Consider the following 13635-nt stretch of genomic DNA (forward strand, 5'->3'; position numbering starts at 1 on the left):
GATTTACATTTAAAGGCGCTATAGAAAATAAAGTTTATTATTATTATTATTATTATTATTATTATTATTTGATAGACATTCATAGCGCCCAATAAACAGCTCTGAGCATTCGTAAACCACGCCTCAAATACGAGAAAATGAGCATATGGTTCCCAGACCACGTCTCATTCTCTATAATACTGGTCTGGTGTTAGCCAGGCTAAAAGAAGCCACAAGTCGATGCTGGATTTGGAGAGAGACTGTGGAGGATCCTTCCTTTTTCAGACATTGAGACCAGAGATTCCGATATTGCTTGTGTTTTACGCGACATGTAAGTTGTTTTGATTCATAACCCTTTAAAAATCACAAGATTAGTGTGTCGACTTTAGTCAGTGCGTCTTCCCACGGACGATATAGTGCAGGTCAAGAGGTATTTTACTGCAATATAACATAACGCAACATTCAATGGTGTCATTTTCAGACACTTACTAATAGTAGAGTTTGATAGAGTTTGGTACTGTACAGTGTAGCTATAATAATTTTACATAATAACCTCACAATAAGATTTGTACTGTCAATAGATTATGTGAAAAATCATTGTGGATTGTAAGTTTGTGGATCTGAACACCTAATTCTGTGCTGTGTTAGCACAGCATCAAATTGCACTAATACTGTAATATGGCTAATAATTTCATTTTGAACATTACATGAAACCTTACATAATGAAATAAAACAATGTCATCAAACGCAACATTGATAGAACTTGATTACTTGAACTCAACCGCTGACGAGAAATCATGTTGACGGATGATGTAAAGACAACAAATCCCATAATTCCACACTGCTTCAGAGTGTCATTAATCTGCCTGATTATTATTATTGTTTTCATTGTTTTGGCGCCCTTTACAAATTGCACCTTTAATAGAGCTGTTAACAGATCCTTCATGAAATGGTTTTGTTTCAGTCACATCAGTGTTAATGGAGCTGTTGATAAATCTCATTATTCCAGACTGATAGTTCTCATTTACACCCAATTATTACAGTGATTTCCTAAGATCTCATACATTTATTCACAAAGCAGTTGTAACCCTGATATATCTATTTGTCATTTTGTATATTCACTGAGGGTGAATGTATGATAAAATGTTTTATTTTATATTTATTTTGAAACGTGTTGTTCTGTTTAATATGTATTTTTTTTACTTTCCTATATTAGAGTTTTGTTGAGATGTGCATTTGAAAAACGTGTCTAACATCATTTTGGGTTATTAGTTGATGTGCATTGGCAAAATAAGAGACTGGAACGTTTGTGAGCAAATCAAATTTTCCTAGGGAGGGTTTTGAGGATGTTCAGAGAGAGAACAGAGACATTTGTGGGAACATAAGGGAACGTGAGGGAGAAATTATGAATGGATAAAAGTAGTGTATAGGAAAACAAAGTAAGAGAATATTTAGGAAATGTTATCAAATGTATTTATTGGAATATTTTTGTATGTGTGTATTTGAGTTAATTAATGTGGTTTTATTTACATATAAATAAAATCCACGCTCCGGAGCAGAGGGGGCGGTAATGCGCCTATAAACTGGATGCCAACCGCCGTTAAAAGAGAAGAAGAAGAAGAAGAGACAAGACGAGAGAAATTTATGAGGAGAATAGACGCGATTTTCTCGTTTCTTTGAGTATTTAAAAACGAGAATCTTGCTTGTAATCAGAAGTACTGCCCGCATTTTTACCGCGAGGAGGTGACTCATTATTACTTCGGACTGTTTCAGGTAAGTTTGGAGAATAGGGGCTACACAAATGTTTGTGATTTAAATAGGATGAGGCTTGTAAAATGCAGGTGTAAAATACTAAGTACTGTTGCTTTTAAAAGGACATTTTCAAGGATGCACTTTGTGTTTTTCTTTTACTTTACTATATTATCATACTTTTAAATCCACTACATTTCAAACACTTTGATATAGTACAGTTACTAGAGTAGTGAGTAAAAGTAATTCATTTCTTGAAATCTCTGGTAAATTTTAAAACAATTTTGATACGTTAAAGTTTAAAACGTGTGAAACAAATCTTGCTTCAATAGATCCTGCAGCATTTGTATGACTTGGTGGCTTTCATTGACTGTATGTCGGTTCCTCTCGTGTTCACACAGATGTAAGAACAAGTTTTGACATCCAAAATGTGTCACATTACATTTCATGACTAAAAACAACTTCAATTTGATTACACTTTAAAGTTTTATGAAACATCGATACTTTGTCCTTTTTTTGTGTAAGAATTTTCACATGTTCAGAATGATTCTCTTGAGATACAGTTAAAGATATACGCAGATTAATATTTACACCTTTTGCACTTAAATTCTTAAATGTAAATCAACTTGGCTTCACAAGTAATTCAAATTTTTAACTTGATCTTTTTATCTAGGGATTATTTTTTACAGTGTATCTGAAATAAACTGGAAATAATAAATCCTGAATGCCTCCATGTAGTGAGGCACCGAAATGAAAATTCTGGGCAGAAACTAAAAATGTAGGATTTAATCCTGAATGCCTCCATGTAGTGAGCCACCGAAATGAAAATTCTGGGCAGAAACTAAAAATGTAGGATTTAACTTAAGTCATAAATGGCTTCTTTTAAAAACTTTAAAATGTTAAGCAGATCATTTTACAGAATTTTAGAAAAGAACTGCCATCTCCACTTTTTGTTAAAAATGCAATTGCGCAACACTATCTGCGCAATTTTTTCATGCAATCCGTGCAAGCAGTGATGAGCACAGCAGGGTTACGTGAATGTTTGAGCTGCACACGGGACAGATCAAGCGATATGATTGGCATGTAAGAGGGCTCTCCCAGCTAACAGTTTCTTGTTCCCAGAACATTCTGGAAACATTCGTATTTTGTTCCCAGAACGTTCCCAATAACTTTCCCTGCTGGTTGGCCACGAAAGTGGGCTGCACTGCCCTGGGAGCTTTACCAAGTTGCTTTGGTAAAGGTCATCCATTATAAGTTTTATTTGTTATATCTTCGTGCATCCCTACCTCAATGAATGTTTTACTGACAAAGCCTCTCTAAAATCTCCAGCCACACCCATAAAGTGATTGAGATCTTCAGTGAAGCTCCTCCTACAACAATCCACCAATAAATGCTGGAGTCAAACACGCAGAGAAATCACTCCATGTGTGACAACTGAAATCTTCATGACATAAAGTTGATGCTGGTGAAAGAGGAGCTTGAGAAGATGACAGATCCACAACCATGCAGAATAAAGGATGAAGATACTGAGGAACAAATAGGTTGGTGTATATTTTTCAATCTTCATTATTGATGGTTGAGGAATAATCATAAAAACATTGAGAAACATGAGGGGAAAATGGTGATGCACCGATGTTCCCCACGGAAGCAAGCTGTTGATTGGTTAAAGGAACAGTATGTAAGAAATATATAACAATTAATCATAAAATGGCCCTGATATGTCACTAGACATTAAGAAATCAATTTCATTTCAAATACTTATATCACTCACAACAGTGGTATGGCCAGGATGTTGTCATTTAAAAAGTGGAGTTGCAGCCCTCAACTGATGTTTATGTTGTCATTTTGTGTACTGGCCACCAGCTATATAATTGCAGTACCAGTTTTAGCCACAATCCTACATACTGTTCCTTTAACACGGCCACGTGCAATTCGCAAGGAACGCGCCATCCACGCTGCAGGATGCCTATTGACGTCTTTGCATTGACTTAACATGTAAATCACTCACGCTTGCCGCCTCTTCCGTGTCTGGTGTGAATGCCACATTACTCTGAGTTTTTAGCGCAGTTGTGGCATGAGGATTGAACATCAGAAGAGAACAATGTTTGTGTATTTACTGCTATATGCATAGTTCCTTACTATAATCTCAGGTTACATAATTTGATGCTGGAGCCATACAATACATATTTATGTTTCCTGTTTTGTGTAATGATTCTTATGCGAAGTCCGCCCTTATAAGCTGTTTTAATTAACATAGCCCATATAAGCTAATTAAAATAAACAAAAAAATTATACCACAATACACACCCCAATGTTTTGTAACACAATATGCCAAGGAAGTATTTGTATGCATCCAAGAATCGAGATGATTGTGATGAGACAGAAACGCAGTGAAGACTAAACGAGTTCGGGTAATTTATATTAAAGCTTTTTACCTTGCAACAGCTTAGAAATCAATCAAAGTGCTGTAATCTGTGATAGTTGTCCTCTTTATTTAAGAATCCAGTTAATAAAAAAACTGTCAGAAGAATCATTTAATAGTATAGCTGTTTTATCAAGTTCACTGTTTCAATGAGCTGTCGTTAATAGCTTCTTGTATAAAACTTGATTCAAGTGGAAAACATTTCCCCCTTAGGACAGAGTACGACTATTTTGGGTAAAATGTCAGACCAAAAAAAAGGAAAAAATTTTATGTTATTTTGTATCACTCTTTTTATGTTGGTCAGATGAATGTTAAATAGATCCAATTCATGTTCAGTAAAAATGATTTGATGCAAAAATAAACTAGCTAACTGTTTAGTATCGTAGAAGTGTTTAATATCGGTATTGGCAAGGGCCTCACAATACGATACGTATCCCGATACATGGGTCATCATACAGTGTATCATCGTACGATACAATACGTTGCATGTTGCAATACATTGCAATGCTTTTTTCCTTGTTTTTAATAAAAAATGTAAAAGAATAGAGCAGATTTTTTTCTTTTTTAAGCCAAAGTGCATCCACACGAAAGCTGGAAGTGTTTTTAAATTTTCTGCCATTTTTTCACTCCCGCTAACTTCTGAGACATTGGCCGTATACGACAACTACAGCAGTGGTGGCGGAGGTTGTTTGAGGCACACAGAGGGATTATTAATTTTTTTTAAATACAGATAGAAGAGATTGAAATAGAGATACACTATTATGGAATCACGATATGTATCACGATAGTTAGCTGTATCGGTATTTTTGCACAGCCCTAGTATCGGCCAATTGTTGTCTGTTTAAATCTGTATCGATCCAAAAAATCATATCAGTGCATCTCTAGGGGAAAGTAAACTAAAATCTATGAGATGATAACTTTCTGCATCTATAATAGATTCAGTAGAATACGATTGAAACATCAGGTAAAGAGTTTTATCCAAAGCAACCTTCAGTGGATTGAATGACTGTGATCTCCATGCAATGCTCTGCTAGAGTTAAAATACAAGAGGAGAAATTAAGAATAGAAATGACATCATGTGAAGTACATTAAAGATAACACAGTTTTAACTATTTACTGTCTTCATTTTAGATATGATGAAAGTAAAAGAGGAGAGTCAAGCTGAAGTGGATGAGAAACATCAGATTGTAAAAGTAAACCATAATGTTTCACAGAAAGAAACTCTGAAGACAGAAGACATAAAGTGTGAAAATAGTTTCAGTGAAGATGAACGCCCTGCAGATCACAAGAGGACTCACAGTGAGGAGAAACCTTTAACATGTCAACAGTGTGGAAAGAGTTTCAGATTTAAAAGTAAACTTGAGGCTCACCTGAGAATTCACACTGGAGAGAAACCACATGTGTGCCATGAGTGTGGAAACAGTTTTAGATCTGCAGGTAACCTTAAGGATCATTCAAGAATTCACACTGGAGAGAAACCTTACACTTGTCAACAGTGTGGAAACCGTTTTACAGTTGAATCTAGCCTTAAGAATCACATGAGAATTCATACTGGAGAGAAACCATACTCGTGTCAACAGTGTGGAAAGAGTTTTACATCTTCAAGTGACCTTATGAGACATGTGAAAATTCACAGTGGAGAGAAACCACATGCGTGCCATGAGTGTGGAAAGACTTTTACATCTGCAGGTAACCTTAAGAAACACATGAGGACTCACACTGGAGAAAAACCTTTCACATGTCAACAGTGTGGAAAAGGTTTCGGAGATAAAAGTAACCTTCAGACTCACATGAGAATTCACACTGGTGAGAAACCTTACACATGTCTTCAGTGTGGAAAGAGTTTCAGAAAAAAATCTACCCTTGAGATTCACATGATGCTTCACACTGGAGTGAAACCCTTCACATGTCCTCAGTGTGGAAAGAGTTTCACGACAAAAGCTATCCTTGAGACTCACATGAGACTTCACACTGGAGAGAAACCGTTTGCATGTCCTCATTGTGGAATGAGTTTTATGTGGGAAACAAGTCTCAGAAATCACCAGCGCTTACATTCTGAAGAAAAGACATTCAACTCTTCTGTGCAGTTATGAGTTTATTATGAATCAGAAGATACACACGAGTGGTCATGAGTGGATATGTAAAGTCTTAACTCTTTCCCCGCCATTGATGAGATATCTCGTCAATCAAGAGAAAACGTTTCCCCGCCAATGACGAGTATTTCCGTCTTTCCGCAATAACGCTATTATCCACTAGGTGGCGCCCTTCCGTAACTTTTTAAATCCGGAAGTATTGCCCTATGGCAAGCTGCTGCATGTCTGTGTCTGTTTTAAAGATCGCTCTGAATTGGATCTCTATGAAAAGTCCGTCACAAAAATGGAATTATCTCTGCTTTTTGCTCAAAATGTGGTGTTTTTGCAGAAACCTACCCATATTCAAAAGCTGATTACAAAAGAACTACTGAAGATAGGATGAAACGTTTTTTTTTTTTGTTTGAAAGCAGAGGGTCTGTTCTTTCATTTGATATATTGTGTGTTTATATATTTGAAGAAGAACATTTTCTGGAAGGCATTAAACTTTTGTGAAAATCATGAAAGGCGCTGGCTGGCAACTTTTTTTAAAAAACGCTGGCGGTGAAGGAGTTAAGAGAGGGCCACACCAAAAGATTTTTTAAATCTTATCAGATCAGAGACCACAAACATGATGAGAAAAAATACACTATATTGCCAAAATCAGGATTTCAACATGTTGAATATTTCTGAAAAATTCACACTCAAAAGAGAAGTTATGTGAAAACAGTTCTGATGTGTCAAGCATTACTTAATTACTCCACGTCTGTTTCATGGTCTTTTGGGGGTTTATATGACCCCAGACCCTCTTCAAATGGCTAAAAACATGCAGTGTTATTTTTTTATTTGGATATTTCATGATGTTTATTTGGATGTTTCTATTTACATCAGATCATTTTACAAATGTTTTTACTTGATTATTGATTAAATGTGAAGTGATATGCCCCCAGTAATGAGTTATTACTGTATGACCACTAAAATGATTGTCACATGCTTTAAATCTGTTCGGCACACAGAACACTATCTTAGCATTAATAGATGTGTTCAAAAATAGCAGTGAACTAATAAAAGTGAATAAAGTGCTAAACATGTTTATTTAGTTATTTTAACACTGTTAAAATGTCTGTAGAAATTACAGTATTATTGGCAGTGGTTGCCACTTACTTACTGTAGATTTAAATTTGTTATTTACTGGCAACAGTTTGTTCAAAGTTAAATAAACATTAAACATTAACAAGTCTTTTGTCTGCTCCCGTTCCACCACATCCCAAAGATGCTTTATTGGGTTGAGATCTGGTGACTGTGGGGGCCATTTTAGTACAGTGAACTCATTGTCATGTTCAAGAAACCAATTTGAAATTACTCGAGCTTTGTGGCATGGTGCATTATCCTGCTGGAAGTAGCCATCAGAAGGTGGTCATAAAGGGATAGACATAGTCAGAAACAATGCTCAGGTAGGCTGTGGCATTTAAACGATGCCCAATTGACACTAAGGGGCATAAAGTGTGCCAAGAAAACAACCCCCACACCATTACACCACCACCATCAGCCTGCACAGTGGTAACAAGGCATGACAGATCCATGTTCTCATTCTGTTTACGCCAAATTCTGACTCTATCATCTGAATGTCTCATCAGAAATCGAGACTCGTCAGACCAGCAACATTTTTACAGTCTTCAACTGTCCAATTTTGGTGAGCTTGTGCAAATTGTAGCCATTTTTTTTCTATTTGTAGTGGAGAAGAGTGGTTCCTGGTGGGGTCTTCTGCTGTTGTAGCCCATCCGCCTCGAGGTTGTGCGTGTTGTGGCTTCACAAATGCTTTGCTGCATACCTCGGTTGTAACGAGTGGTTATTTCAGTCAAATTTGCTCTTCTATCAGCTTGAATCAGTCGGCTCATTCTCCTCTGATTTCTAGCATCAACAAGGCAGGACTGCCGCATACTGGATGTTCTTCTCTTTTTTCACATCATTCTTTGTAAACCCTAGAAATGGTTGTGCGTGAAAATCCCAGTAACTGAGCAGATTGTGAAATACTCAGACCGGCCCGTCTGGCACCAACAACCATGCCACGCTCAAAATTGCTAAAATCACCTTTTTTTCCCATTCTGACATTCAGTTTGGAGTTCATGAGATTGTCTTTACTAGGACCACACCCCTAAATGCATTGAAACAACTGCCATGTGATTGGTTGATTAGATAATTGCATTAATGAGAAATTGAACAGGTTTTCCTAATAATCCTTTAGGTGAGTGTATATTGTTCTTTATTGGTAAATCAACAATTCTAAGTATAGAAAACAGGAAAGTTATGAAATATTTAATAAATGGTGATATTATTGCTTTTTCAGTATAACCCATTCAAATCTTTAATCTTTCTAAATAAATTATAAACGTAACGTGATGAAAACGCTATAAGAAACACATAGAGGGATCAGACTTCGACAGAACACCGGACATCTTCTCTAATTATTTTCTATTCTAATTATTAACTGTTAATAGATTTCCAGATGATTTCATCACTCCAGTCTGTGTCCGTTTAAGGGCTTATTGCAACCATAAACACCTTCGTTTATCCTCAAATGGTGTCTTCGAAGACGGTATTTTATAAAAAATGTCAAGAGTCAGGAGATTATAGGTAAAACACAGAGGTCAAACAAATAAATTGAAACCTAATAAATGGAATTATTCTTATAATAGGGCTAAGACACGAAAGAACACAAGTTCCCTTCACCCACGCCATTGGTTTTGATCGCATTAATGTCTATAGGAGGAGAAAATTATGTTAAAAAAGCTTTTGTAAAACGAAGATAGCTAACTTAACGTTGGGCGGCTAAACTGTGGTAAGATTCGTTAAAGTGAATGAAATGTTTTATTTGTCTCTTTTTACCTCCGAGACTACATTATTTTAGCAAATTATATTATCTCTTTCTTCATTTGACACGTCTTATGAAGAGAATATGATGTAAGGGAAAAGCTTTGGATATTTTATCTAAAAACGGATTGGCGACTAACTGCAGTGGTAAGATCTGTAAAGTGTTTATTTGTCTGTCAATAAATATCTGTTTTAAGTCCTCTATATATATATGTTGAAGTCATTATTTATATATTTTACAATGTTATCTATATACAATATTTAGTGCTTAAAAATAAGCTCCAGTTCATGTTCTCAGAACAATAAACACTGTTTAACCCATGATTTTTAGTCTGATTATTGCATTCAGGCATATCACAACATAGGTGTGTGTGTGTGTGTGTGTGTGTGTGTGTGAGTGTGTGTGTGAGTGTGTGTGTGTGTGAGTGTGTGTGTGAGTGTGTGTGTGAGAGTGTGTGTGTGAGAGTGTGTGTGTGAGTGTGTGTGTGAGTGCGTGTGCGTGTGTGTGTGTGCGTGTGCGTGTGTGTGTGTGTGGGTGTGCGTGTGAGTGTGTGTGTGTGTGTGAGTGTGCGTGTGCGTGTGCGTGTGAGTGTGAGTGTGAGTGTGAGTGTGAGTGTGTGTGTGTGTTTGTGTGTGAGAGAGTGTGTGAGTGAGTGTGAGTGTGTGTGAGTGTGTGTGTGTGTGTGAGTGTGTGTGTGAGTGTGTGTGTGAGTGTGTGTGTGAGTGTGTGTGTGAGTGTGTGTGTGAGTGTGTGAGTGTGTGTGTGAGTGTGTGTGTGAGTGTGTGTGTGAGTGTGTGTGTGAGTGTGTGTGTGAGTGTGTGTGTGAGTGTGTGTGTGAGTGTGTGTGTGAGTGTGTGTGTGGGTGGGTGTGTGTGTGGGGGTGGGTGTGTGTGTGTGTGTGTGTGTGTGTGTGTGTGTGAGTGCGTGAGTGTGAGTGCGTGTGTGTGAGTGTAAGTGCGTGTGGGTGTGTGTGTGTGTGTGTATGAGTGTGTGTGAGTGTGTGTGTGTGTGTGAGTGTGTGTGTGAGTGTGTGTGTGAGTGTGTGTGTGAGTGTGTGTGTGAGTGTGTGTGTGAGTGTGTGTGTGAGTGTGTGTGTGAGTGTGTGTGTGAGTGTGTGTGTGAGTGTGTGTGTGAGTGTGTGTGTGAGTGTGTGTGTGAGTGTGTGTGTGAGTGTGTGTGTGAGTGTGTGTGTGTGTGTGTGAGTGTGTGTGTGTGTGTGTGTGTGTGTGTGTGTGTGTGTGTGTGTGTGTGTGTGTGTGTGTGTGTGTGTGTGAGAGAGAAACAGAAAAGTACAGTAAGGGTTGCATTAGGTAAAGTGGGCATAGGGGGCCCCAATACATGGATTTGCCTTAGGCCCCCAAATCACTAAATCTGCCCCTGCCTGGTATAGGGTATTTGTTGATGTATTGTGATGTCAAACAGGAAGTTTTGAAGACGTGTGAGGCAGAAAGAAGGATTTTAAGAATTACAAGCAGTAGGATGCAAGGAATTTACTATAGCCAACTTATTAAATGACAGTCCAAAAAATCAGCATGACAAATGTATGCAATTTTGAGATTTATTAAGAATAGTGGGTTATATAATAGGACATAGAAGAGGTAAATCACCCTCCACCACGGTAGGTGGCGGTATGCACCTTTAAAGTTGGTTCGCAACCCGACATTAAACCAAAAGAAGAAGAATGGTTGAAAGCCGCATGAAGCCTCATGAAGCAGTGCTTTGAAAGCGAGCATCACTAAAGTCTAATTAAATCATCTTTAATTATTTACTTGGTTTGTCAGCAGGATTTATTAATACGTTAACTGTTAGCAGTGAGTTTTCTTACCCGGACTCTCTGTTGGCTCTGGAGCAGTTCTGCTCGTGCTCGGACAGCGTCATTCATCTCCTGACTCACACAGTTGTGTACTTTCAGGTAACGTCCAGCACATATAATACCAATATTATTCAATGTTATTTCATGTATTTTGATGAATCGGTATACTTTGAAGAGGACACAAAACGTAGAGGTTGTGCACTATTCAGACAACTTTAAAACTAACCCCGAACTGCATCTGTATATAATTTTTATTTTAGTTATTATTTACCGTAATATTTAGTAACGTTACGGGAGAGCGGGGGACAAAGTAACGATTTTTTTGCTTTAGCTTTATCATTTAAAAAATATTTAAGTAATATTATTTATTTTTTACACAATCAACACGCACATCTCTGCTACAAATGAACACTTAAAGTTTGTTTTCTACTGTTATCTTACAATTACACTGAAAGTGACAGGAGCGCAAACGTTACCCCATAGGTGGGGTTCATTCTGCTAGTTAATTTAGTTTAAACACAAATAATTCAATCAAATTCTGTCTATATACTAAAGGTGGATATTGTTTATATAAATATCCACACATTCATCCAACCATGATCATTCATCTAAGCATCCTTGTAATATGCATCAATGAATATAAATAGATTTTTTAAAAGGGCTGCACAAATAAGACAAAAAAGTATAATTATGAGTTATTTCCCCTGATGTTGTATTAACAGTTATCATTTTGATGAATAGTTTTTACATTGTTTTTGAAGGATCCTACCTTAGATCCTCACGTGCAGAATGTTTTTATCATTGTGTTTTTTATCTTTAATCGTTTATTTACATAATCATTTTATAATATATATAATTGTTTATTTGATTATTTAATATTATTTTATCATTATCAATTTCATTATTATGATTTTTATCATTTATATTTTCATTTATTCATTCATTATTATATTTCTATATTTTATTATATTATTCATTCATTATATTTCTATATTTCATATGTCTTGATTTCATGGTGGTTCAGTCTCACATTTGTGAAATTTCAAGAGCTGTTCTGTCTGTGTGTAAACAGAGATAGATAAAGAGAATGTTTATGGGAGCCCAAGGTCTAAGGGATGTTGCAGCTGAGCAATTTTGAGGCTGTTTACACTTGGCATGAACATGCGTTTTCGTCGTTCGGATCACATGTGGACGACGTTAATGCCAGGTGTAAACTGTGTTCAAAACGTTTTGAACGCGTCCACTCTCGACCACTTTCAACCACATCCAGAGGTAGTCGAAACCACTTTCGATCGGATCGCTTTCAGGGCTCCAGACTAACTTTTTTCACTAGGAGCACTGTGGCCCCCAACTGAAAATTATAAGGGCGCAACCAGAAAATTTAGGGGCACATACCATAAATCAACATGCTAAACAAATATTCACATTTCTACTAACTAATACACTGTATTACTAATAAATACGTTGATGATAGATGCAGTAAGTACAATGTGCTGTTTTAAATTCAGTATCAAATCACAAAATAAAGGTCAAATTTACTGGTCGCACATGTGCAACTGCATGTAAAATTCAGTGGCACACTCTCAAATTTTGGTGGCAAAATGTTCGAACAGCCTCACGCGACCGCCTTCTCTCCGCCCATTTATCTAATCTTAGGTATTAAGCACAAGTTTTACGTCTTTTTTTACTTTTGGCGTGAACATACGGTGAACAGCGCTATTTTTAGCCTTTCATTGATAAAACTACTGCGGGTGTTCTCCGTAGTTTTGTTTTGAAAGCGTGTGAAACTTGCGCGATCCTATTTCATCAATTGCGCTGAAAATTCAGAGAAAGCTCTAACATATACATGTACAAAACACTGTGCAGCATGTATACTTGCTAAACAAGCAGCGGACTCTGACATAATATTAGTTCTCGTCCATATAAACTCATAATTACTCCCACTCACGTTTGAATGACAGCAGAGAGACTCGCCCACCGTCTCACAGTATTCAGGACAGAAGCGGTAGAAAGTGGACACGAGAAGGATTTAAATACCAGGTGTAAACATAATGTGTCTCTCTCGTCCACTTGTGATCCCATCCATGGAAACACATCTTAATACCAAGTGTAAACAGCCTCTTTGATTTAACGATGCATGTTGTATTTCTGGGGTAGACGAGGTTTGAACATTGAGACATAAGCAACTGAAACTAACTGTCCATCAATAAAACTCTGTTCTATTTTATCATCTAAACCTTCGACTTACACCTCTGTTTATGCTCTACTCTAGCAACGATTGATCAACCTTTTAACTAACAGAGGCCTGTTAAACAAGTAAACTTATATTCTCTGACGTTATCTGGCGTCCGGAGATGGATCGTTTTTTATTTTGTCTGTGGTGTAGAGACCAGTGGCCAGTTGCATAAACATAGCCATGAAGTTAAGACTTTAAGAATGTGTATGACTAACTAGCAATTAGTTAGGGCTAATCAGTCTTATTATTTGGATTTAAATTAGACCAATCTACCTTTCTAAGTAACATACTTAAAACAGTTATGATCAGTCTTGAAGAAAAAAATGCATGACTAACTTTTAAGTCTTAAAGATTTATGCAACCGGCCACAGATCTAACAGTTTTGTTTCAGTATCATTGTATACCTGAGGCTTCATTGTAACACTGTGTGACAACTAATCCCGCTGTGTAAAATGTTTTCAATCCCAGCTATCAGTTATTTTTCAAAATGGTGTT

The 13635-nt window shown here is 36.9% G+C and overlaps 3 protein-coding genes across 5 annotated transcripts in view; all 3 read left to right on the forward strand.

Moving 5' to 3' along the window:
- Nucleotides 1-9152, forward strand: part of LOC129422909 (uncharacterized) — a 176439-nt gene extending 167287 nt beyond the window's left edge. The window contains exons 1-3 of one of the 3 annotated variants that reach the window (XM_055179062.2): nucleotides 73-1752; nucleotides 3058-3269; nucleotides 5282-9152. In XM_055179062.2, the coding sequence (XP_055035037.2) occupies nucleotides 3188-3269; nucleotides 5282-6243 (1044 nt within the window). In that variant the 5' untranslated portion in view covers nucleotides 73-1752; nucleotides 3058-3187 and the 3' untranslated portion in view covers nucleotides 6244-9152. Of the gene's footprint in view, nucleotides 1-72; nucleotides 1753-3057; nucleotides 3270-5281 lie in introns of those variants that run through there. The other 2 variants (XM_073856600.1, XM_073856601.1) reach the window with 2 other exon arrangements.
- A 1737-nt stretch (nucleotides 9153-10889) lies between these two features.
- Nucleotides 10890-13635, forward strand: part of LOC129422241 (uncharacterized) — a 32149-nt gene continuing 29403 nt past the window's right edge. The window contains 1 exon segment of the mRNA XM_073856620.1: nucleotides 10890-11003. The gene's annotated coding sequence lies outside the window, so the exon portion shown is untranslated.
- LOC129422944 (uncharacterized) overlaps nucleotides 10904-13635 on the forward strand; it is a 46170-nt gene continuing 43438 nt past the window's right edge. The window contains exon 1 of the mRNA XM_073856541.1: nucleotides 10904-11003. The gene's annotated coding sequence lies outside the window, so the exon portion shown is untranslated. The remainder of the gene's footprint in view (nucleotides 11004-13635) is intronic.

This window comes from Misgurnus anguillicaudatus, chromosome 19, assembly GCF_027580225.2.
Source record: "Misgurnus anguillicaudatus chromosome 19, ASM2758022v2, whole genome shotgun sequence".
Lineage (NCBI taxonomy): Eukaryota > Metazoa > Chordata > Actinopteri > Cypriniformes > Cobitidae > Misgurnus > Misgurnus anguillicaudatus.